The sequence below is a fragment of the Lissotriton vulgaris genome, chromosome 12 (genome assembly GCF_964263255.1).
Source record: "Lissotriton vulgaris chromosome 12, aLisVul1.2, whole genome shotgun sequence".
NCBI classification, from domain to species: domain Eukaryota; kingdom Metazoa; phylum Chordata; class Amphibia; order Caudata; family Salamandridae; genus Lissotriton; species Lissotriton vulgaris.
Genome location: NC_141700.1, coordinates 788,709,539 through 788,734,673, shown reverse-complemented (window position 1 = coordinate 788,734,673; position 25,135 = coordinate 788,709,539). Strand labels below are relative to the sequence as shown.

At 48.2% G+C, this 25,135-nt stretch overlaps 1 protein-coding gene across 1 annotated transcript in view; it reads right to left on the bottom strand.

The window, feature by feature from the left end:
- Positions 1-25,135, bottom strand: part of LOC147678728 (IgGFc-binding protein-like) — a 247,706-nt gene that overhangs the window by 17,189 nt on the left and 205,382 nt on the right. The window contains exons 82-89 of the mRNA XM_086946187.1: positions 22,223-22,364; positions 21,459-21,706; positions 20,919-21,048; positions 19,167-19,365; positions 15,946-16,110; positions 15,033-15,163; positions 6,109-6,308; positions 3,043-3,181 (exon numbers count right to left, since the gene is read on the bottom strand). Coding sequence (XP_086802313.1) covers positions 3,043-3,181; positions 6,109-6,308; positions 15,033-15,163; positions 15,946-16,110; positions 19,167-19,365; positions 20,919-21,048; positions 21,459-21,706; positions 22,223-22,364 — 1,354 coding nt within the window. The remainder of the gene's footprint in view (positions 1-3,042; positions 3,182-6,108; positions 6,309-15,032; positions 15,164-15,945; positions 16,111-19,166; positions 19,366-20,918; positions 21,049-21,458; positions 21,707-22,222; positions 22,365-25,135) is intronic.

Genomic DNA, 25,135 nt, shown 5'->3' with positions numbered 1-25,135 from the left:
TGTAAGAGAAGAAGAGGGAAACCAATCATAGCTGTAAGAGAAGAAGAGGGAAACCATTCACAGCTGTGAGATAGGAAGAGGGAAATCAATCACAGCTGTGAGAGAAGAAGTGGGAAATCGTTCACAGCTGTGAGAGAAGAAGTGGGAAACCAATCACAGCTGTGAGAGAAGAAGAGGGACCAATCATAGCTGTAAGAGAAGAAGAGGGAAACCAATCATAGCTGTGAGAGAAGAAGAGGGAAACCAATCATAGCTGTGAGATAGGAAGAGGGAAATCAATCACAGCTGTGAGAGAAGAAGTGGGAAACCAATCACAGCTGTGAGAGAAGAAGACGGAAACTAATCACAGCTGTGACATAGGAAGAGGGAAATCATTCACAGCTGTGAGAGAAGGAGTGGGAAACCAATCACAGCTGTGAGAGAAGAAGAGGGAACCCAATCATAGCTGTAAGAGAAGAAGTGGGAAACCAATCACAACTGTGAGATAAGAAGAGGGAAACTGATCACAGCTGTGAGAGAAGAAGAGGGAAACCAATCACAGCTGTGAGAGAAGAAGTGGGAAACCAATCACAGCTGTGAGAGAACAAGAGGGAAACCAATCATAGCTGCAAGAGAAGAAGTGGGAAACCAATCACAGCTGTGAGAAAAGAAGTGGGAAATCAATCACAGCTGTGAGAGAAGAAGTGGGAAACCAATCACAGCTGTGAGAGAAGAAGAGGGAAACCAATCATAGCTGTAAGAGAAGAAGTGGGAAACCAATCACAGCTGTGAGAAAAGAAGTGGGAAACCAATCACAGCTGTGAGAGAAGAAGAGGGAAACCAATCACAGCTGTGAGAAAAGAAGTGGGAAACCAATCACAGCTGTGAGAGAAGAAGACGGAAACTAATCACAGCTGTGAGATAGGAAGAGGGAAATCATTCACAGCTGTGAGAGAAGAAGTGGGAAACCAATCACAGCTGTGAGAGAAGAAGAGGGAAACCAATCATAGCTGTAAGAGAAGAAGTGGGAAACCAATCACAGCTGTGAGAAAAGAAGTGGGAAACCAATCACAGCTGTGAGATAAGAAGATGGAAACTGATCACAGCTGTGAGAGAAGAAGTGGGAAACCAATCACAGCTGTGAGAGAAGAAGAGGGAAACCAATCATAGCTGTAAGAGAAGAAGAGGGAAACCAATCACAGCTGTGAGAAAAGAAGTGGGAAACCAATCACAGCTGTGAGAGAAGAAGACGGAAACTAATCACAGCTGTGAGATAGGAAGAGGGAAATAATTCACAGCTGTGAGAGAAGAAGAGGGAAACCAATCACAGCTGTGAGAGAAGAAGAGGGAAACCAATCACAGCTGTGAGAGAAGAAGAGGGAAACCAATCATAGCTGTAAGAGAAGAAGTGGGAAACCAATCACAACTGTGAGATAAGAAGAGGGAAACTGATCACAGCTGTGAGAGAAGAAGAGGGAAACCAATCATAGCTGTAAGAGAAGAAGTGGGAAACCAATCACAACTGTGAGATAAGAAGAGGGAAACTGATCACAGCTGTGAGAGAAGAAGAGGGAAACCAATCATAGCTGTAAGAGAAGAAGAGGGAAACCAATCATAGCTGTAAGAGAAGAAGAGGGAAACCAATCACAGCTGTGAGAAAAGAAGTGGGAAACCAATCACAGCTGTGAGAGAAGAAGTGGTAAACCAATCACAGCTGTGAGAGAAGAAGAGGGAAACCAATCATAGCTGTAAGAGAAGAAGACGGAAACTAATCACAGCTGTGAGAGAAGAAGATGCGGCAGAGGTAAAACATCACAGGTATGATGAGATAAGAAGAGCCAGAGGTAAAACATTAGAGCTGCGAGAGAAGAAGAGGCAGAGCTAAAACTGCACACCTGTGAGAGAAGAGGGACATCAATGGCATGTGTCAGAGAAGAAGAAGGAAAGCAATGAAAGATGTGAGAAGATGAGGCAGAGATATAACTCCAGAGGTGTGAGAAAAGAGCAGGGTAAACAATCACAACTCTTTGAGAAGATGAGGTAGAGGTAAACATCACAGCTGTGTAGAAGAGGAGCAGGAATACCAGGTGAGAGAAGAAGGAAGCAATGATAGATGTGAGAAGATGAGGCAGAGGTAAAACATTAAAGGTATGAGATAAGATGAGGCAGAGGTAAAACCTCAAAGCTGTGACAGAAGACAGGGCAGAGGTAAAATATTACAAGTATAAGATGAGGCAGAGGTAAAATGTCACAGGTCTGAGATAAGATAAGCCAGAGGTAAAACACCACCGGCGTGAGATAAGGAGGTAAGCCAAAGCAGGTCTGAAAGTTGGTGAGGCAGAAGGAACGTAATGTAGAAGAATGAAAAGACCAAATTATTCCAATAATGCACATATTGGAAGGCGGACGGAATCAATTGATTGATAGAAGCCAGCCCGATGTATCAGAGACTGAGAGATATGAAAGTACAGCGCAGTAAAGGTGACCCAGAAAAGCTCAAGGGAGTTAAAGTTACTCAAAAAACAGAAGGGTAAAGATTTAGAGGACAACCAGTACAAGAGAGCAACGTGTGCAGAGGAGAACCAACATGAGAATGCCAAGGAGGCTGCTGGGAACCCATAGTAGAAGGTCAACCAGACCAAAGGTGACTAAAATAGAAAGCCATGGAGGTGAGGAACTTACAAAAGAAAGCAAAGGAGACTGAGGGGAACCAATAACACCAAGCTAAGGACCTCAATAGGAACCATTAACATGAGACCAGGAATGACAGGTAGGGGGAACAAAGTGAGTCTATGGAAGCCCATGGCTACCAATCAGAAGAGTGCAAAGAGGTAGAACGAATCAAAAAGATGTGATAAGCAGCAGAAAGATCACCGTGATGAGGTGAAAGGAAAGAGGGGCCAATGGAAAACAAACCTTGTCTAAGGTGAAGGCTCTAGTTCATAATACTTGTATGGGCATGCCTCTCAAGCCCTCAACCCCCATTGGTTGCTTTGCCTTGCATGCAAGAAGCTCACTCTTTGGTTTCTGGAGGGATGCCACTTGGGGAAGGTTCAGACTTACCTCGATAGCAGCCAAGGTTGAGGTTGTAGATGGTGCAAACCTCATTGGCCCCGCATGAGGTTGGAGCGCATGAAACCACATCTGTATTGGTGCACGTGCAAAGCCTGGCACAGTCTGTGTCGTAGAAAGTTTCATTTATCTGAGGAGACAGAAGAAAAGTGATTGAAGAAATGTGGGGTCAATGACTGAAATTACCAAAGGCTAGGCAAAGCAAGAAGGAGTAACGGAAGCTACGAAGAGAAAGGAGGGACACTTGAGCCCTCTATAGAGAGAAGAGGCAATGGAAGCTTCTGCAGAGAAAGGAGGGACCCTTGAGTCCTCTATAGAGAGAAGAGGCAATGGAGGCTTCTGTAGAGAAAGGAGGGACTCTTGAGCAGTCTGCTGAGAGACTGCAAGGAGAGAGGAGCAACCTAAGGGGTCTTTGTGGCACCGGAGGAATGAGGCATTCAGGGAAAGGAGGGATGCGTGAGGCATTCAGGAAAAGGAGGGATGCGTGAGGCATTCAGAGAAAGGAGGGATGCGTGAGGCATTCAGGAAAAGGAGGGATGCGTGAGGCATTCAGGGAAAGGAGGGATGCGTGAGGCATTCAGGGAAAGGAGGGATGCGTGAGGCATTCAGGGAAAGGAGGGATGCGTGAGGCATTCAGGGAAAGGAGGGATGCGTGAGGCATTCAGGGAAAGGAGGGATGCGTGAGGCATTCAGAGAAAGGAGGGATGCGTGAGGCATTCAGGGAAAGGAGGGATGCGTGAGGCATTCAGGGAAAGGAGGGATGCATGAGGCATTCAGAGAAAGGAGGGATGCGTGAGGCATTCAGGGAAAGGAGGGATGCGTGAGGCATTCAGGGAAAGGAGGGATGCGTGAGGCATTCAGGGAAAGGAGGGATGCGTGAGGCATTCAGGGAAAGGAGGGATGCGTGAGGCATTCAAGGAAAGGAGGGATGCGTGAGGCATTCAGGGAAAGGAGGGATGCGTGAGGCATTCAGAGAAAGGAGGGATGCGTGAGGCATTCAGGGAAAGGAGGGATGCGTGAGGCTTTCAGGGAAAGGAGGGATGCGTGAGACATTCAGGGAAAGGAGGGATGCTTGAGGCATTCAGGAAAAGGAGGGATGCGTGAGGCATTCAGGGAAAGGAGGGATGCGTGAGGCATTCAGGGAAAGGAGGGATGCGTGAGGCATTCAGGGAAAGGAGGGATGCGTGAGGCATTCAGGGAAAGGAGGGATGCGTGAGGCATTCAAGGAAAGGAGGGATGCGTGAGGCATTCAGGGAAAGGAGGGATGCGTGAGGCATTCAGGGAAAGGAGGGGTGCGTGAGGCATTCAGGGAAAGGAGGGATGCGTGAGGCATTCAGGGAAAGAAGGGATGGTTGAGGCATTCAGGGAAAGGAGGGATGCGTGAGGCATTCAGGGAAAGGAGGGATGCGTGAGGCATTCAGGGAAAGAAGGGATGCGTGAGGCATTCAGGGAAAGGAGGGATGCGTGAGGCATTCAGGGAAAGGAGGGATGCGTGAGGCATTCAGGGAAAGGAGGGAGGCGTGAGGCATTTAGGGAAAGAAGGGATGCGTGAGGCATTCAGAGAAAGGAGGGATGCGTGAGGCATTCAGGGAAAGGAGGCATGCGTGAGGCATTCAGGGAAAGAAGGGATGTGTGAGGCATTCAGAGAAAGGAGGGATGCGTGAGGCATTCAGGGAAAGGAGGGATGCGTGAGGCATTCAGGGAAAGGAGGGAGGCGTGAGGCATTTAGGGAAAGAAGGGATGTGTGAGGCATTCAGAGAAAGGAGAGAGGCGTAAGGCATTCAGGGAAAGGAGGGATGTCTGAGGCATTTAGGGAAAGGAGGGATGTGTGAGGCATTCAGAGAAAGGAGGGGTGATGCAGGCTTAGGTAGGAAGAAGATTCATGCAGGAGGCTTACAAAGGAGGGGTGCAGGTGGGTCTATGTACAGAGAAGAGGGGTTGAATAGGCTTATGTAGGGAAAGAAGAGATTCTGGAGACCCATGAGGAGAATGGAGAGGCAAATGAGGCTTATGTAGAGAGGGGAAGGAGGCTTAGGGAACTGGGTGAAGGAGATGGTAAGGTGCAAGCGCAGTTGTGGAGAAGAAAGGGAGAAAAATGGAGAGAAGAAAGTGAGGATGATGGGGAGAGGTACAGGAGGGTGATTGGGAGAGGAAAGGGAGGGTGATGGGGAGAGGAAAGGGAGGGTGATGGGGTAGAAAATGAGGGTGATGGGGGAGAGGAAAGAAGGGTGATGGGGAGCGGAAAAGGAGGGCGATGGAGAGAGGAAAAGGAGGGTGATGGGGAGAGGAAAGGGTGGCTGATGGGGAAGAAAGTGAGGGAGATGGGGGAGAGGAAAGGAGGGTGCTGGGTAGAGGAAAAGAAGGGTGATGGGGAGAGGAAAGGGAGGGTGATGGGAAAGAACGTGAGAGCGATGGGGGAGAGGAATGGAGGGTGATGGGTAGAGGAAAAGAAGGGTGATGGGGGAGAAGAAAGGGAGGGTGATGGGTTAGAGGAAAAGGAGGGTGAAGGGGAGAGGGAAAGGAGAGTGATTGGGAGAGGAAAGGGAGGGTGATGGGGAAAGGAAAAGGAGGTTGATGGGGGAGAGGAAAGGTAGGATGATGGGGAGAAGAAAGTGCAGGTGATGGAAGGAAAACAGACAAACACTGTATTTCTGCAGCATAATCCTGCAACTGAAGGCAGTGAAGAGCAGATGCAGAACTTGAGGAACAACCATCCCTTGAAGACCTACTATTACTGTAACTACTTAGTGCTGTCAACGGGGACCAACAGCCATCCTTGTGGGCTGCCTCCTCCTAGAAATGCAGATCTTCAAGACTGGGTCTCACTGGAAACAACTCTCAGCGGAATCTATACTCTGGTCTTGAAAACATCCAACTGGTGCTGGCCAATTGCTGTCACCAACAAGACAGGTGGTAGCCTACATACCAGGGCACTGCTCGTCTCCTTGGAGAAAATCCAGCCAGCACGCATGATGCCTTTAGGGTCAGCCTTGTCCACCCCTCTCCACCCAACCCCTCTGAGAGACCACTCTCAGATGCCCGCCTCACAGGACATACCATGTAATACTTGCTGTTGAAGAGGGCACCACACTGGCTGTAGGGCACACAGTCCGGCCCGCTCAGCACGTATCCTTTCTCGCACTCGCAGCCCTCGACACAGGGCTCGTTGCACTCAGACGGGGCGGCCAGGTTGGCACAGGTTGAAGGGCACGCTGACATGCAGGGCTTGTAGGTACTGTGCGATGGGCACGTCAGGGCTAGAGTGAAAAGGGGCAGTGTTAGGAGGTAGTTTTCAATCTCACAGCCCTGCCTGGAGGTCACAGGGGAGCCTTGGGGTGTACAGGTAGGGCCCTGCCTTTGATACAGTCAACCTTCAGGAGATACGAACGCTTCAGCATGCAGGAGAATTGGAAACACGCCTGAGATTGGCACAAGAGGCACAAATACAGGTAAAAGGCAAAACACTAGGTACAAAATATGAGAAGGATAGAGTAAGATCGACAAATAAGCAGACATGCAACTTGAAATAGGCATAAGAGGCACAAAGCAACACAAGCACAATAGCCAAGCAAGGGGCTCAGACACATCCATGTAACTGAAAACAGCATCAAGGGAGACAAAGGATGGGTAGCTGGTAATGTACCAAGGACAATAATCTGCTGGGCAGCTGAGAAGGGCTCTGAAGACAAGCGCTGGGCAGCTGAACATGGCACTGAGGACCAGAAGCGCTGAGTAACTGAAGATGGCACTGAGGACCAGAAGCGCCGAGTAACTGAAAATGATACACCATGCTATGAAGGGGGACATTTGCTGGACAGCCCAAAATGGCCTCAAGGATGACACATGCTGATACCACCAAAAATGGTCCTCCGGAATGATACATGATGCAGATGAAAATGGCACTGGGGATGGTATATGGTGGACAAATGAAAATGGTATTGAGAAAGATACGCACTGGACAACATGACTATGACTGAGAGTGTGTGCTAGGCAACTGAATATGACTGAGGCTGATATGCGCTGGACAACTGAATAGGACTCTGAGGCTGATATGCGCTGGACAACTGAATGACTCTGAAGATGATATGCACTGGGCAACTGAATATGACTCTGAGGCTGATATGCGCTGGACAACTGAATAGGACTCTGAGGCTGATATGCGCTGGACAACTGAATAGGACTCTGAGGCTGATATGCGCTGGACAACTGAATGTGACTCTGAGGATGATATTCGCTGGACAACTGAATGTGACTCTTAGGATGATATGCGCTGGGCAACTGATTATGACTCTGAGGATGATATGTGCTGGACAACTGAATGACTCTGAAGATGATATGCACTGGGCAACTGAATATGACTCTGAGGATGATATGCCTTGGAAAACGGATTATGACTCTGAGAATGATATGCAGTGGGCGACTGAATATGACTTGGAGGATGAAATGCGCTGGGCAACTGAATGACTCTTAGGAAGACATGGGCTGGGCAACTGAATAGGACTGAGGGTGATATGCACTGGACAACTGAATAGGAGTCTGAGGCTGATGTGGGCTGGACAACTGAATATGACTGAGTATGATGTGCGCTGGACAACTGAATGTGACTCTGAGGATCATATGCACTGGACAACTGAAAGTGACTCTGAGGATGATATGCGCTGGGCAACTGATTATGACTCTGAGGATGATATGTGCTGGACAACTGAATGACTCCAAAGATGATATGCACTGGGCAACTGAATATGACTCTGAGGATGGTATGCGTTGGAAAACTGATTATGACTCTAAGGATGATATGCGCAGGAAAACTGATTATGACTCTAAGGATGTTATGCGCTGGACAACTGAATGACTATGAGGATGATATGCGCTGGGCAACTGAATGACTCTTAGGATGATATGTGCTGGGCAACTGAATATGACTCTGAGGATGATATGCGTTGGAAAACTGATCATGACTCTGAGGATGATATGCACTGGGCGACTGAATGACTCTGAGAATGATATGCGCTGGACAACTGATTAAGACTCTGAGAATGAAATGGGTTGGAAAAATGATTATGACTCTGAGGATGATATGCGCTGGACAACTGAATGATTCTAAGGATGATATGCACCGGGCAACTGATCTGAGGATGATATGCATTGAAAAACTGATTATTACTCTGAGGATGATATGTGCTGGGCAACTGAATATGACTCTGAGGATGATATGTGCTGGGCAACTGAACATAACTCTGAGGATGATATGCTCTGGACAACTGATTATGACTCTGACGATGATATGCGTTGGAAAACTGATTATGACTCTGAGGATGATATGCGCTGTGCAACTGAATATGTCTCTGAGGATGATAGGAGGTGGACAACTCAGATGATGCAAGATGTAAACTAATAGATGTATAAGCCAGTCCAGTTTGCTGTAACTGCAACAAGTAACATATAATGTTTTGTACAGAAGCATCTAGATGATTAATTTTGTTATTGCAATAGAGAACACATTTTTTCCACTTTGAGGCATAACACGGTCTGGTAGTAGGCTCTCTTGCTTCTTTTAGAATAGTCATACAGTCTGGTGGTAGGTGTAACTACCCAAACTCTATGACTTCAGGAGCCAGATCGCCAGGCTGAGTTATTTGGGATTTCAATGTCTGATTTCTCTATGGTTCTGAGTGAGGAGACTGGAGGTGAGATGCAGCTTTTGATGTGGAACTACTGAGAGCTCTAGCAGGGCGTTGTAACATGGCTGACGGTTCCATGTGGGCGCTATGAGAATCAGTGTGAGGGGTGTTTGCCTGAGCTTCCGAACCAGAAAAGAATGAGCGGGAGAGGTGGAAAAGTATAGGCAAATATCCCTGACCAGTTCATCCATAGGGCTTTGCCTTTGGAGAGTGGGTTTGGGAACCTCGAGGAAAAGTTAGGGCATTTTGCGTTGCCGACTCTGGTGAACAAGTCTATTTGTGGCAATCCACATTGTTGGAAGTAGGGAAGGAGATCTTGGGGATGAAGTTCCCACTTGTGAATTTGTTGCCTCTTTCTGCTGAGGAGGTCGGCAGTTTGATAGTTTGCCCCTGGAAGGTAATCTTGCAGGAGATAAATCTTGTAGTGGATTGCCCAATTTCAAATGGCTTGAGAGAGGTATGACAGTTGGAGAGTGTGTGTCTCCCCCCCTTGTTTTTGTACATAGTACATTGATGTCATGTTGTCCATGTGGACTAGGACAATTTGCATATGAGATGAGTTTGAAAAGCTTTGAGTGCCAGAAACACTGCCCAATGCTCTAGATAGTTGATGTGGAGACTTTTGTGATTGTCGTTCCACAGACACTTGATTGTGTAATCTTGGAGATGGGCACCCCAACCAGTCAGGGATACGTCTGCTGTTAGCAGGATCTGTGGAATAGGATCAATAAAGGGACGCCCTTTTGATACATTTTGTGGGTTCCACCACTGCAGAGAGCGATGGATGCGGCTGTCTACCAACACTAGATTGGTTAATTGACCCTGCCACCAATGTTCCCTCTAATATTTTTTTCCTTTGAGCCGCTATGAAGGTCCTCTGTGCACGCAGCCAAGGCCATGTGCGCCTGCACCCCCCTCATGCTGCTGGCCCTCCTGCTGTGTGTGTGAGTATATATATATATATATATATATATATATATATATATATATGTATATATATATATAGCAAACAATTTCACGCAACCTCCTGCGCAGAAATCAAGCCCTCCAGTCGGACATCAGAGAAACAACTTTTAATCCAGCAGGTAAAGCATTACCGGTTTCGACCTTGACAGGTCTTCATCATATGCAACCTGGGGGAACAAGTGTACAAGGTTTAAATACATTTTCATTTATCAAAAAGCAAAGAAGGACTTGCGGATGCGTTTCAAGGTAGGTTTTCAAATAAATTCGTTTTGCACGTTGCAAATGTCACAAACCTCAGGATATTTTTACGATATTTCTTTACAGATTCTAGCATCAACGCATATACTTGAAAAATGTCTGAATATCATTCCTTCGGTTAGGTTGAAAACAGTTCCGGACTTCAAGGTCCGTCATCCATTGCAAACGTTTGTGAATGCCCCGAAAAGTCACTTCTTTTCAAATTTTGCGCTCAGTGTTTGGAAATGAACTCGTTGATAACCTTGAGCACATTGTACGACCAAGCACCCACTGTTCCGCTAGACAGTGTGGCACCCTGATGGTTTTTAGTTCCCTGAGTCCAACTGTGTGGGAGTACAGTTTCCCACAAACCTTGACTGCATGTGGAAATGTTGAGATATCTCTGGCCCGCAGACCTCCCAAGGATCAGTGGCAGCGCCTCCTGTATGCCCGGTGGTGCTATATATATATAATATATATATATATATATATATATATATATATATATATATATATATATATATATATATATATATATATATATATATATTCCAACAAGATGGTTCCTTTTTTTTCCCTAATGGCGCTTCATAGTGGTGCGTGGCTCTTGCGGCAGAACCAAGCCGCTTCAGATTTCAACAACGTCTTTATCCAGGAGAAAAAAACGGATGAGCCGCAACTCCAGCCACTTGTTCTTTTTAGACAGCAATTTTATTTTCATTCACAGCACAGATGTAAACCAACGCGTTTCGGTAGAACAGTCTACTTTGCTCACTGTTAATTACTGCTGTGGCTACACACCGTTTAAAAACACCCTAACCCCCAAGAAGCATGTTATCTCCACACTACCTGTTTGTCCCCATGCTGGGAATTCTGGACTCTGTAAATTTGCCTGCATTGCCCATATTAAACAATTACATCATGATTGCTTATTGGTATGTCTAAAGTCCCATTATGTATCATGCTATTACGCCGCGCGCTCATTGCAATCACAGTGCGGGAACCATTAAACGGTAATAAAATAAAAAATGATAAAGACGTTGTAGAGAATTCTTTTTTTTAATTAAAAAAAATAAATAAAAAATAAATATATATATATATATATATATATATATATATATATGTTATTATTATTATATATATAAATATAATTTTAAGTTAAGGGTAGTTATTTTTGTTATTTAGGGGCATGCGTTTGTACAGTGGTGTGAAGGCAGGGGGAGGGGCCTTATGTGACAAGTGTGCAAACAAGCCCCGTGGCGTATTATAAATTGGGGGATCAAGTCCCCTGGAATCCTGAGAGACACTGGGGGGCAACTAGCCCACCAGGTACTTCCAATAAGCGCCACAGGGCTGCAATGCAGAGAGGTGGTCCGAGGCCATGCCCCTTTTTACACCTCTCTGCAAAGCAGCTCTGTGGTGCTTACTGGAGGTACCTGGTGGGATAGTTAGACCTCAGGAACCCTCAGGATTAAAGGGGACTAAATCCCCCAACTTAAAACAAGCCGCAGGCGCATTTACACACTTGTCACATCAGGCCCCGCCCCCTGCCTTCACCACTGTGCAAACGCACCCGTGGCTTGTTTTAAGTTGGGGGATTAAGGCCCCTTGAATCCTGAGGATCCCTGGGGGCCAACTAGCCCACCAGGTACCTCCAGTAAGCAAGAGGGAGCTGCCATGCAGAGAAGTGATCCGAGGCAAGATGTCGTCATTCCGAGCAGTTGCATGAATACTCTGGCTGGTAATGTTTGGTTGGGTTGAAAATGTAGCATCAAAGACTGAATGTTGTGAATTCTGGCTACATTGGGAGAGGATCGAGCTTTCAGAGTGTTGTTAGTGGCCCCTCGATAATGCTGAATCTGTTAAGGATGCAGGTGAGATTTCAGTGCATTGACCGTGAAGCCCAATTGATGAAGCAGGTCTATTGTGGTCTGAGTGTGTAGTAGACAGTTTTGGTAAGTGCTGGCTTTGATGAGCCAGTCGTCTAGGTAGAGGAAGATGTGAATATGTTGTCTTCTGAGGTGAGCTGCGACTACTGCCGAGCATTTGGTAAATACCCGGGGTGCTGTAGTCACTCTGAACCGGAGTACTTTGAACTGATAATGTTTGCCTGCTATCACAAATCTGAGGTATGTGCGATGAGCTGGATGAATTGGAATGTAAAAATATGCGTCTTTTAATTCTAGAGTAGACATAAAATCGCCCTGCTGTAAAAGTGGAAGTACCTGTTGAAGGATTACCATGTGAAAGTGCTCCGAAAGTATATATTGGTTTAACTCAGAGATCCAAAATAGGTCCATTTTTGGTGATCAGGAAGTAGAGAGAGTAAATCCCTGAACCTTGATACTGTAGTGTAAATGGTTCTATGGCACCCTTTAGTAAGAGAAATTGCTCTTCTTTGTCGAACAACTGCAAGTGCTCTGGCGACAATTTGTGAGAGCGAGGTGGAATGTTTGGAGAATTGATGGTAAGCTCCAGGCAATAACCATGTTGGATAATTTCGAACACCCATTTGTCGGTTGTTATGGATTGCCAAATGGGGTGAAACTGTTGAAGTCTTCCCCCGAGAAGTGTGGAATAGTCCGAGGGAAGCCTTGGGAAGTCACTGCTTATTAGGGGAAGGAGAGTTATTGGGTGTGGTGCCCTTACACCCACCTTTGGAGTTGTTTCCTCCATACCCTCCTCTATTAAAGTCTCTTGAGGAAGAAGATTTGTTGTTACCTTTGTAAGAGCAAGCATTTTGGTCTGAGGGTGTGGTTGTTTGACTCTCCCCTATAAAAAGAGGGACGAAAGGAGACCCTGTTTTAAGGAGAATGGAGCGCTCCCATGGACTTTGCCACTTTGATATCCTTTTTTATTTTCTCATATGCCTGATCTACTTCAGGGCCAAAAAGATGCCCTTTGCCAAAGAGGGTAATTTAAAATAAATGATTGGACTTCAGGCTTAAACCCAGAAATCCTTAACCAAGCATGCCTTCTGAGAACGAAGCTAGTGTTGACCTCTCTAGCAGTGGTGTCAGCAGCATCTAGAGCACATTTTATTGAAGAATTGGAAATTACCTTTCCTTCCTCTATCAAGTCTTGTGCTTTTGCTTTATGCTCATCTGGGAGATATTGGAGCAATTGTTCCATAACATATCTGGTAAAAAGGGCTTGCGTGATTGCAATGCACCAGTGATTGGCAGCTTGAGCCGCTATGTGTTTGCCAGAAGCGTCTATTAGCTTTGATTCTTTATCTGAGGTAGGAGCGTCCCCAGAGGTTTGGGAATTAGATCGCTTTCGAGCATTGGACACTACCAGGGAGTCCAGTGGTAAATGGCCCGTAATAAATATAGGATCTGTTGGGAAGGGTTTATATTTTTTATCGACTCTAGGAGTCAAGATTTGGGCACGCACAGGGTCTTCAAAAATGTCATCAGCGTATCTCATCATACCTTTAAGCTAGAGAGTGTTTGGCTCGACCTGTGTGTGGATCCTAGTGTCTCAAACTAAAAATCCTCCTCTAAGGATTCTTTGTGTAATACCACCCCATGGTATTCTGAGGCTCCGGCAATGATTTCTTGATAAGATACATTGTCATCAGGCGGAGATGGCATGGCAGGGTAAAGGTCTGGATCACTGTCTAATGGAGGGCCAATTGTGTAATCCTTCCATGGATCTATTAGTAAATGCAGGTCTTCCTCATCAATATCCTCCCTGTCAGGCTGAGACTGTGGATAATCCTGAGGTGTGATGTGCAATGGTTCTAAAGTTAAGGAAAAGGGTAGTGGATGAGAAGGATTGGTACCAACATTTTTCTTCTTTAAAGGAATCTTGTATTGACTGACGTCATCGGGAAGCTTGTGTTTAGGAGGCGGTTTGGTGTGAATATGTCCTGTATCTCGGTTAATATAAAGTCTCTTTTGTTTGGGATCCAATTTGGGTAGGACCATGTCTAAATTTGGATCCGAAGGGACATCTTTCGTTTTCGGTGCCAACGGTTTCGGTGCCGAAATGGAATGATTTTTTTGATGCGGTATGTTTTGGCTCTGATTTTGATAGACATTGTCCTGAGCTGGAAGGCTTGACAGGGTGTTTTGGTGCAGAGCCAGAAGGCAGGGCATCAGAAACATTGCCCCGGTGCCGACCTTGGCCAGAAGGTGGAGGTGGTGCCGAAGCTTTAGGGTTTTTGGGGTGGGTTTTTGGGGCGAGGGGTCTTCAGAACTCAAGTCACCCTGTCCCTGTGGAATTTCTTTGACAACGAGGTCTATTTTGAGCTCCAAATCCGGCTTGGGCATGGGTAAGTCCTCTTGCTCCTCTGCCACTAATGCCTCAGAAGATATCCGGTGTGTACTTGATCTTCTGATGGTGCATCTCTCGACCTTTGAAAATGACGATCGCAAAGGGTTTTCTTTGAACGAAACGATCTGCAGGCCTCATAGCCTTCTTCTTTGTGCTCCGGAGACAAGCACAAGTTACACACCTGGTGTGAGTCGGTGAGTGGATACTTTGCATTGCACCAAGGAGAGAATTTGAATGGAGTCCATTCCATCGACGAAGAGCTGGACCGACGCGGTTAGGCCCGAAGGCCACCTACAAAGTTTTCCAATTGAAAATGGATATTTTGTTGACCGAAACGGTACGCGGAGAAGTGGGAAACACGTACAAAACAATACCATCAAGGGTAGAGTGAATAGCGCACCAAGAGGAACCCGTAGGCAGATTTCGAACTGAAGCGCAGCAATACACGTCTGAACCCGATGGCGGAAAAAACAATCTGACTATGGAGTCCATGCCCATGCGCAATATCATCGAAAGGAAATGTCACCTTACCTCATGACTGGAAAAACTTCTTCGAAGGAAAACAACTTGCAAACATCCGGACCCAACACTAGATGGCAGGAGTATGCCAAGCATGTGTATCCACAGCATACATGCCTCGAACACATGTTGTAAACTGACAATTCTATGATCATAACTTGTCATTAGTGCATACTGACACAGAGCAGCTGACAGTCCTCTACACTTGGTGTTCATCCTGCCACAGCATTACCAGACCTCTTCCAGGGAATACCACCCCACCTCCTACTCCCTTGAAAGAAGGATGAAGTTTCTCACCACAGTTGGTGTCAGCCCTCCAGGACCTGAGGGACACAGCCTCCTCCTGACAGGCCTGCACGTATGCCTCAAAGCTCAGGCACTTGAGCTCCGTGTTATTGTACAGGGCGCACAGGTCAAAGACGCAGTTCCTGAGGGACGGAGAGCAGAAATGGTTAAACTGTAGCTAGTCCCAACCTCCCCGGTATCACAAACCTCAATGCCTGGCTGGCCCCCTCCTCCACCCTTCTTGCAACTGCTCAGAAAGAGGTGTGGACCAAGTACAGTCAAGCAACTCCACAGTGGGGAACCTGGAGTCTCAGGCATCAAGATATTGGTCTTCCAGGGGTGGGACATCTGCAACTCCTACCACTGGGAGCTTTGTGAAGAAGCTCCTTTCCACAGATTAAAGAGCCACCAATGTATGACCCCGTTCCACCAACCACCACAAATCTCTCCTCGATTGGGGCCCACTTCCCTTTCCACTACAGAGGGCGTATGAGCTGAAAGTTTCTTGCAATTGTTTGTGAACCCTTCCCCCTCATCCGCACCCCAGGAGTTAGGCTGCTCAAGTAAGCAGGAGGTGACACATGTGTACCTGGAGCCACATTCAGTCTGTAAACTTTCACTTCCTGTTTGACCCTAGAAGACCATCTTCCTTCTCCCACATCTCCCGTCACCACCATCAGATGTGGTGTTTTATGATCAATGGCTTCAGTAGTTGTCTTTTCTAGGACATGTGATCATCTGACAGCCAACAAGCACAGTTGTTGCCTCCTTCGTGAGCCGAAACACGACTCACCCCGACATGTACTGATTCTGCAACCCTCCCCCTTTTTAGAGGCATTGGCATTTCTGTAAGTCTGGTTACTTCCCTGTAGCCAGTCTTTGTCCCAACTGACTCAAACATATGTTTAGACTGCACGGTACTCACTCTTGATAAATGTAGGGTGGAACTTTCGCATGGCAGTCGCGGAAGGGCCCCTGAGGGTCTGAGATGGCTCCACAGAGATGCGTCCCATTCATGGCTTGCAGTTGTTCCTCCGTGCACTCAACGGTCTCGAAGCCTGTTTCTGGATCAGTATCTGTCACCTCTCGTCTGGTGAGAAACAAAACAATTATATTTTTAATTGATTGTAATTTACTCTATAAAACATTTTCTGTACTCCAAATTTCTGCCCCATTGGAAATTCTCTTACAACCTAAAGAAATCTAATTTTTGTGGCAGGCTCCCTCATCTGAAAAAACAGATGGGCACCCACACCCTTCCGGAGAAAAAGTTACTTAACTTAAATTATAGTTTTCGAATGATTTTAACTTTGATAGATTCACACGCTCGAATCATTCCTTATCACTGGTTTGACATTGCGTGAGTCGAAGGAAGAACCATCCAGTTTTGGAGAAGTAGGACAAATGCCTATGTCACGAGAAATGCCCACTGAGAGGTATAACAATTGAGTGATATCAGCCTTCATTAACCTAATGCTTTCAAAAGTTTGGCTTATTCAATAAAAAGTTCCAAACTAATTCCCTAACTTTTTATTAAATAAGTTCAAGTATTTTGAAAAATAATTAGGATTAATTGTGAATTATGACGTTTCAAAAGTGAGGCTTAACATTTTTCCAAATAAAGCTAACTTCAATAAAACAATATTTACCAAACAAGCATCAAATGTTATTATAGTTGTGTTTATTTATGAAAGCTTGAAAAGCATGAATACATTTTCCCACTATTTATCCTGAATTTTCTTTGCTGGGTATCCACAACTTCTCTGAAACCAAGGCCCTGCCGAAACAGCCCTTGTATCAAGCTACCCCCACTCTTTCTCTCGACAGTGCACCGAGGCCTGCTACTGGACCTCAGTGCCTGTGCTCCTCCCTTAAAACAAGGTGTTGTCTAATTGTGCTATAATTGGCTGACTATAGCACCCCTGTAAGTCCCTAGTAAATGGTACCCCAAGTACCTAGGGCATGGTTACTTAAGAGGGTCCCTAAGGGCTGCAGCATAGCTCATGGCACCCTAAGGGACCCACATACAAATTCCACACAGATTGCGAGTGCAGGCTGCGTGACATGGTGCAAACCATGAGTGAAAACATGACACACTCCTGTGTGTCATGCCAAAGTCACTGCATCTAATATATGTAAGTCACCCCTACAGCAGGCCACTGAACCCTAAGGCAGGGTGCATTATATATTATGTGAGGACATATCTGCATGAGCAGAAATGCCCCTGTGATATCTAGTTCTATTACTAAGACATTGCAAGTGAGCAGGGAATGTATGTTCTGGGCACAGGTCAAAACAAGTTCCTCAGGTACAAAATGGCTTTCCTGAAACCTATGGTGTATGGTAGGCCTGGGGAACGTCGTTTACGACGCAACTTTTAGCACGCAGTGCTATTACAACGTGGTTTTTAAATCGCATTCTATTACAACGCATGACTCTGGGGGGCGCTCAAGGATAGGGAATACTTTAAATTTACTATCCAACACCTTCCCTAGTGTCAACGGGGACTGGTGTTGGAATAGTAAATTAAAATATTCACTATCCAACACCCCTTTGTATTATGCGTTGTAAAAGAATGCGTTATAAAAACCGCGTTGTTACAGCATGCGTGCTAAAAGCATGCGTTGTAACAACGTACATCCGGTAGGCCTGGTTGGAGCTCGCGGAGTGTTACTCTGCGGAACTCCACAAAGTGCTGGAAAAACTCCACCTGTCGTCCATGGATTTCCGCCAGCGGTGGAGTCTGTTAAGTCACGCTGCTCGCACTGATTTTTAGCATCAGGAGTTTGACCCGTGCTGTAAAACAGTGTGAGCAGCAGAGGGCGCTGCTGCTTTTTGCGCTCAAGTAGACATTCTACTCAAGTGGCAGCTTCCTCAACGCGAGCAGCATATTTCTCAACACGAGCGGTCGCAACCACCCACATTTAGAAATCTCGCCGGGAGGAGGTCTAGCGCATGATTCTTTCTAGCGAGCGCTCGCCAACTGAACATTGGCGAGCTGTTCGAGAGAAAAATTCAGCTCCGCATCACTTCTCAGAGTTTTTCGGGGGCTCCGGGCAGAGCACAGAGTGGGCAAAACTCAGTAAACTCCACGGATGGAGCAGAATACTTCGCCCATCTCTAATATTTGGTATCAAACACCTCGTAGTAATAAAACCCCACCTATTCCAGGGATGGATTTATTAATACATACACACAGAGGATACCCCTTGAAACCTACCAGCCCTCCAGTGTGTTGGCTGACTGGTCCAGTCCTGCTGCCAACACAGATGAGTTTCTGACAATCTACGAGGTGAAAGCCTTCGCTCTCAGAGGACTGAAACAATGCCTGCTCTAGGGAGAGGTGTTATCATCTCCTTTCCCCAGGAAGGCTGGTAAGTCAGCATATCAAGGCAGGAGGCTTCAAAGGTCTCTGCCGCCTCAGATATGCGACCCACCCAAGGCTTCCCCAGACAGGGTAGATGCCACCCCCTGCCCTAAAGCCACCTGGCCCCAGGACAGTTGGGAAAATTAGCTATGCAGGAGGCGTGTTGCACTGCCAGGATGCACACACCTCTAGGGTGACAAGAAATTCCATTATCTTGTTTGTGGTGGAATTAGGAAATCTGGGATAGGGTGATGCCCACTCCCCAAAGGAAGTGGTCATCTAGGGAGTGTAGTGACCCCAGGGATGAGTAGCCTATTGGCTACTACCCCTCAATCCCTTTCAGGCCCCTAAATTGAGTTTTTTGAGGACCCCCTGATGCCAGGACTTTAGATTCCTGACAAACTAAGAAGAAGGGCACCCAAGAGCCATGAAAAGCAAGGACTGTGGATAAGCAAATGACTTGCTGCCAACCCTGCCGACCTGTCTACTGTTCCAGACAAACTTGCACCAAAGTTGGCTCGTCTTGCAGCTGCCGTGCCCCCAAAGTCCTGGGAGGCCTACCTGCCTTCAACAAAGACTCAGGAACTCCTGTGGAGTAGCGGAGCTGCTTCCCTGCATACTGCAGGAACTCCAACAGAACTGTGGGGACTCAGAGCCTGTCACCTGTAGTCCTGGGTGTTCACACAGGTGAGCACAGGAGTCACAGTCTGTCACCTGTAGGGTGGATGTTCACACAGGTGTGGCACAGGGGCTGTCTAGACCCAGTCGGTGCTGCTCACCTGTGGATCCGGTGCTCCAGCGCCCGCTCCTCCGGCCCCGGGGCCCGGCTTTGCTCCTTCACCCTCCAGCTGTTGCCGAAAGCGTTGAGGGAGGTGACCACCGTCCCGTCCGGCTGCATGTAGTCGTTCTTGCTGTTGCCGTCATAGTTTCCACACAGGCCGCGTACCTGTGAGCGGTAGGTGCTCGGAAGGACGATCTCTGTGAGGAGCAGGGAAGAGGAGGCAGGCGTCAGCAACCAAGGAAGCTGGTTGTCAGGGGTCAACACCAAAACCATACCAGACGAGTCTTAGAAAGAGGAAGGAGGAAGAGGAGGAGGAGAGAGGAACAGGAAGAGGAGGGAGGCGGTAGAGGAGGGAGGAAGTCAGGGTGGAGGGATGTGTAATAAAGGGAAGGAAGGAAAGCAGGGGAAGGAAGGAGGGAGACGGCAAGAGGAGGTAGGAAGGAAGTTAGGGTAAGAGGGATGAGTAATAAAGAAGGAGAGAGGAAAGGCTGGGGAAGGAGGAAGAGGAGGGAGAGAGGAAGAGGAGGAAGGAAGAAAGTTAGCGTAACAGGGCTGTGTAACAAATCAAGAACAAGGGAGCAAAGGATGAGCAAGGAGGAAGAGGAGGGAGGGAGGAAGAGGAAGAGGAGAGATGATCTCAGGCTGGAGGGATAACTAATAAAGAGGGAATGAGAAAGACAGGCTAGGAGAGTGTTAGTGAGGAAGGACAGATGTGAAAGTGCGAGAGAGAGACACAGGTAAGTGTGCAGAAGAGGAATGACAGAGGTGAGGGCACTAAAGAGGATAGGCAAGGTGAGAGTGCTAGAGAGGAAAGAGATGTGAGAGTGCCGGAGAGGATAGGCGAGATGAGAATGCTGGAGAGGAAGGACAGATGTGGGAGTGCGAGGTGAGCATGCTGGAGAGGAAGGACAGATGTGGGAGTGCGAGGTGAGCATGTGGAGAGGAAGGACAGATGTGGGAGTGCCAGAGAGGATAGGCAACGTGAGAGAATGCTGGAGAGAAAGGACAGATGTGGGAGTGCGAGGTGAGAATGCTGGAGAGGAAGGACAGATGTGGGAGTGCGAGGTGAGCATGCTGGAGAGGAAGGACAGATGTGGGAGTGCGAGGTGAGCATGCTGGAGAGGAAGGACAGATGTGGGAGTGCCAGAGAGGATAGGCAACGTGAGAGAATGCTGGAGAGAAAGGACAGATGTGGGAGTGCGAGGGGAGAATGCTGGAGAGGAAGGACAGATGTGGGAGTGCGAGGTGAGAATGCTGTGAGAGGAAGGACAGATGTGGGAGTGCGAGGTGAGCATGCTGGAGAGGAAGGACGGATGTGGGAGTGCGAGGTGAGAATGCTGGAGAGGAAGGACAGAAGTGGGAGTGCTAGGTGAGAAAGCTGGAGAGGAAGGATAGATGTGGCAGTGCGAGGTGAGAAAGCTGGAGAAGAAGGACAGATGTGGGAGTGCGAGGTGAGAATGCTGGAGAGGAAGGACAGATGTGGGAGTGCCAGAAAGGAAGGCACATTTAAGTGTGTAGAAGAGGAATAACAGATAAGAGCGCCGGAGAGGATAGGTGAGATGAGAATGCAGGGGAGGAAGGAAAGATGTGAGAGTGCCAGAGATGAAGCAGTGCCCGAGATGAAGGAAAAGGTGAAAGTGCTGGAGTGAAAGAGCTGGAGAAGAGGCAGAGACAAGAGCTGCAGAGAGGAACATGAAGGAGGGAGTGTCTGAGAGGAAGGTGGAGAGAATGTCTCCGCTCTGCTGTTTACCTGCATACTCCTTCCCATCAAAGGAAATGGAGAGGCCAAAGCTGGTCTCCAGGTAGATTTTCTTGGACCTCTGGTACAGGCGGAAGCCTTCTCTGGGCTCGAAGGGAGGCGTGACCCGCTGACCATTCACCTGCAGATGAGATGGACACACCCATGGTATCACAACATCACAGGACATCCAATCCTCTCAGAGTAAGCCTGGCGTCCTGATTCACAGAGGTGCCAACCATTAGGTGGCGGAATAATGCACAGCATGTTAATCCAGAAAAGGATTCATGCTACAAAGTGTACACTTTTGAGTAACGTTAGACTTAGAAGTAAGTTTACTACTTTCAGTATTCACCAACACCGAGTGTAAACTTACTACAAAAGTGTAAGTCACATGCTTCCATCACCATACTGATTACTCGTGTGGGGGACTTCCCTTCCTAAAACCCTTTTACTACCCCCTAATGGCATCCTCTTTAGTAGTAAGTTGGCCTTGTTACAAAGGCCTCGTTCCCGTTCCCGTTCTCGTTATTAAGGGAGGACAGCACTTACCACCAACTTCCTGTCCTGTAGCATCTGCACAGAGAAGCCCAACACCTCGATGTACATCTCGTGCAGTAGGGAGACGCGGGAGTTCAGCAAAGGGAACTTGTTCCTGCCTTCGATGTTGAGGGGCTGCAGCTGGCTGGACAGGTTGAACGTCTTCACCAGGCTGTAAGTATACTTGCCCTGGTAGTGGTGGACAAAGTTGTCAAAGGTGCGGTAGTGCGGGTCTCCAGAGATAGTGCATTTGTCGAACCCTGCGGGAGAGGAGGCAGTCACTCACATATCTTCAATACGGGCACTCAAATCACTTTTTAGCGGTTGCAACTCTCCCTCTCATACACTCACTCATTCACCTGTGACCTGAAACCTCTGCTAAGCTTTGGCACCATCTAATGAGGGACACAGGCTTCATCAGGGGTAGCCAAGGCTAATATAGAGGTATGATATTACTGCTAGAAGGCACATCTTTTCCCTCGGGGATTTCTGGGAAGGAGCAAATTCAGGATTTTTTCAAGGTTCTGAAAGTCTACAACTAGAGAGTAACACTGATGTTATCTTTGCCTGGCAGGACAGTGGCTGCCAGCTATCTATATCAACCACCCCATCCCTCTCCACCCCTCACATGGAAAGGATATCCCTTAGCTAGGGTCTACGGTCCCAGCCCTTGATGTATCCTGCTGCAGGAGAATAGATTGCTGAGTTTGTGTCATTTTGCCTTCGAGCCTCATCCACGCAAACAGCAATAACATGTCCCAAGACCAACTACTCACGCTCTGGTTTACACACGCGGATTCCATAGGGGTTCACTGAACATCCGGAGTGAGGAGGACACGTGAACCCTTCACAGTAGAGCCCGTCTGTCTTGCAGGTGCAGCTGGCAGTACAGCCCATGGTCAGCCAATTGTCGCCAACCTGGAAAGAGAGAAAGGTTGTGGTCACTCCTGAGATCAGCGCCAACTGTCCAGAGGTCACAAAACTGCAGGAGTAGCCCTTCACTCTTAGAAATAGAGTGTGTTAGTGAACAGTCGCCAAATATACATTGCTCCAAACTGTCTCCGCAGAATGGAAGTGTGACCGTCTCTCCTGCTTTTGTTCATCAAACCGTCTCTGGGGGATACCCAGGAGGCAGACTGCAATACAGCTGGCATGGTTCCCTTCAGTATCGCAGAAGCTTAGTGCCGGGTGACACAGATGAAGCAGTATCTAGATGATCTGATCAAAAATTCATTTGTTTAGCAAAAAAAACACATCAACGTAACTAAAGGGAATGCAGGTGGTGACCGTGTACAGCGTGCCTATCAGTCTGAGCACAAAATCCCAAGAGGGTTAGGAGTTAAAATGAAGCAAGGAAATGTACCTCAGTCCTTCAGCAAATATATTCCAATCATAAAGAGAGGGACGGTGGAAAGAAGAGAAACAAAATCTCTCAAAAAGTCTTTCCGACTTGTATCACAAGGACACCCTTGGGTCTACAAGGACACCCTTGGGTCTACAAGGGCACCCTTAGGTCTACAAGGACACCCTTGGGTCTACAAGGACGCCCTTGGGTCTACAAGGACTCCCTTGGGTCTACAAGGACACCCTTGGGTCTATAAAGACACCTGTGGGTCTACAAGGACACCCTTAGGTCTACAAGGACACCCTTAGGTCCATAATGACACCCTTGGGTCTACAAAGACCCTTAGTGGAGAAGCGTGGCTCAGTGGTTAGAGGCGGCAGACCCAGAAGCTGAGATCGGCCGTGGACCAGGGTTCGATTCCCCGCCTCGGCGGGTCTCGGCTCAAACATTCCACGGAGTTGACAATTCTCGCTCTGGTGCCTACTCAACTCACGGGGTCACACTCTGCGACTCTGGGCAATAGCTTGCTTAATCTCCACTACGGCCCCTCGCTGCGGGATGCCTGGCTTTCACCTTGTGGATACCCAGCCGGGGTATCTCACAGGGGAATACCAGGACGGGTTCCCTAAGCAAGCGCCTTGAGGCCCCTGGGTTAAAGTGCGCTATATAAATCGAAACACATTTACATTTACATTTAGGTCTGCAAGGACACCCTTGGGTCTACAAGGACACCCTTGGGTCTAAAATGACACCCTTGGTTCTATAAGGACACCCGTGGGTCTACAATGACACCCTTGTCTACAAGGACATCCTTGGGTCTATAAGGGCACCCTTGGGTCTACAAGGACACAATTGGGTCTATAAGGGCACCCTTGTGTCTACAAGGACACCCGTGGGTCTTTAAGGGCACCCTTGTGTCTACAAGGACACCCTTGGGTCTACAAGGACACCCTTGGGTCTACAAGAACACCCTTGGTTCTACAACGACACCCTTGGTTCTACAAGGACACCCTTGGGTCTACAAGGACACCTTTGGGTCTACAAGGACAGCCCTGGGTCTACAATGACACCCTTTGGTCTACAAGGACACCCTTGGGTCTACAATGATACCCTTCAATCAATCAATCAGTGACACTTATAAAGCGCGCTACATACCCGTAGGGTCTCAAGGCGCTGGGGGGGGGGGGTGCCGCTACTGCTCGAACAGCCAGGTCTTCAGCTTCTTCCTGAAGGAGAGGTGGTCTTGGGTCAGGCGCAGGTCGGACGGGAGGGAGTTCCAGGTCTTGGCGGCCAGGTAGGAGAAGGACCTTCCTCCTGTAGTCGCTCTTCGGATGCGGGGGACGGCGGCGAGGGCGTGGTTGGCTGATCGGAGGTGGCGTTTGGGAGCGTAGAAGTTGACTCGGCTGTTGAGGTAGCTCGGGCCTTGGTCGTGTAGGGCTTTGTGTGCGTGGGTGAGGAGGCGGAAGGTGATTCTCTTGTTGACGGGGAGCCAGTGAAGGTCTCTCAGATGTCCGGAGATGTGGCTGGATCGTGGGATGTCGAGGATGAGTCTGGCTGAGGCGTTTTGGATCCGCTGGAGTCTCTTCTGGAGCTTGACGGTGGTCCCGGCGTAGAGGGCGTTGCCGTAGTCCAGTCGGCTGGTGACGAGGGCCTGGGTGACGGTCTTCCTGGTCTCTGTGGGGATCCACCAGAAGATCTTCCGTAGCATGCGTAGGATGTTGAAGCACGCCGAGGAGACGCTGTTGACTTGCCTGGTCATGGAGAGGGAGGAGTCCAGGATGAAGCCCAGGTTTCGTGCATGGTCTGTCGGTTTGGGTGCGGTGCCCAGGGCGGGAGGCCACCAGGAGTCGTCCCAGGCGGAGGGTGAGGAGCCCAGGATGAGGACCTCCGTCTTGTCCGAGTTCAGTTTCAGGCGGCTGGTCGTCATCCACTCGGCTACCTCTTTCATCCCTTCGTGCAGGTTGGCTCTGGCGGCGGCGGGGTCGTTGGTCAGGGAGAGGATCAGCTGGGTGTCGTCGGCGTAGGAGATTATGCTGAGGTGGTGTTTGCGTACGATGGCCGCGAGGGGGCTCATGTAGACGTTGAAGAGGGTGGGGCTCAGGGATGATCCTTGGGGGACGCCGCAGATGACTTCGGAGGCCTCTGACTTGTACGGTGGTAGGCGGACTCTCTGTGTTCTTCCGTCGAGGAAGGAGATGATCCATTCCAGCGCCTTGTCCTGGATTCTGATGTTGCTGAGGCGCCGTACTAGGGTGCGGTGGCAGACCGTGTCGAATGCCGCGGAGAGGTCTAGGAGGATGAGGGCCGCTGTTTCTCCATTGTCCATCAGGGCTCGGATGTCATC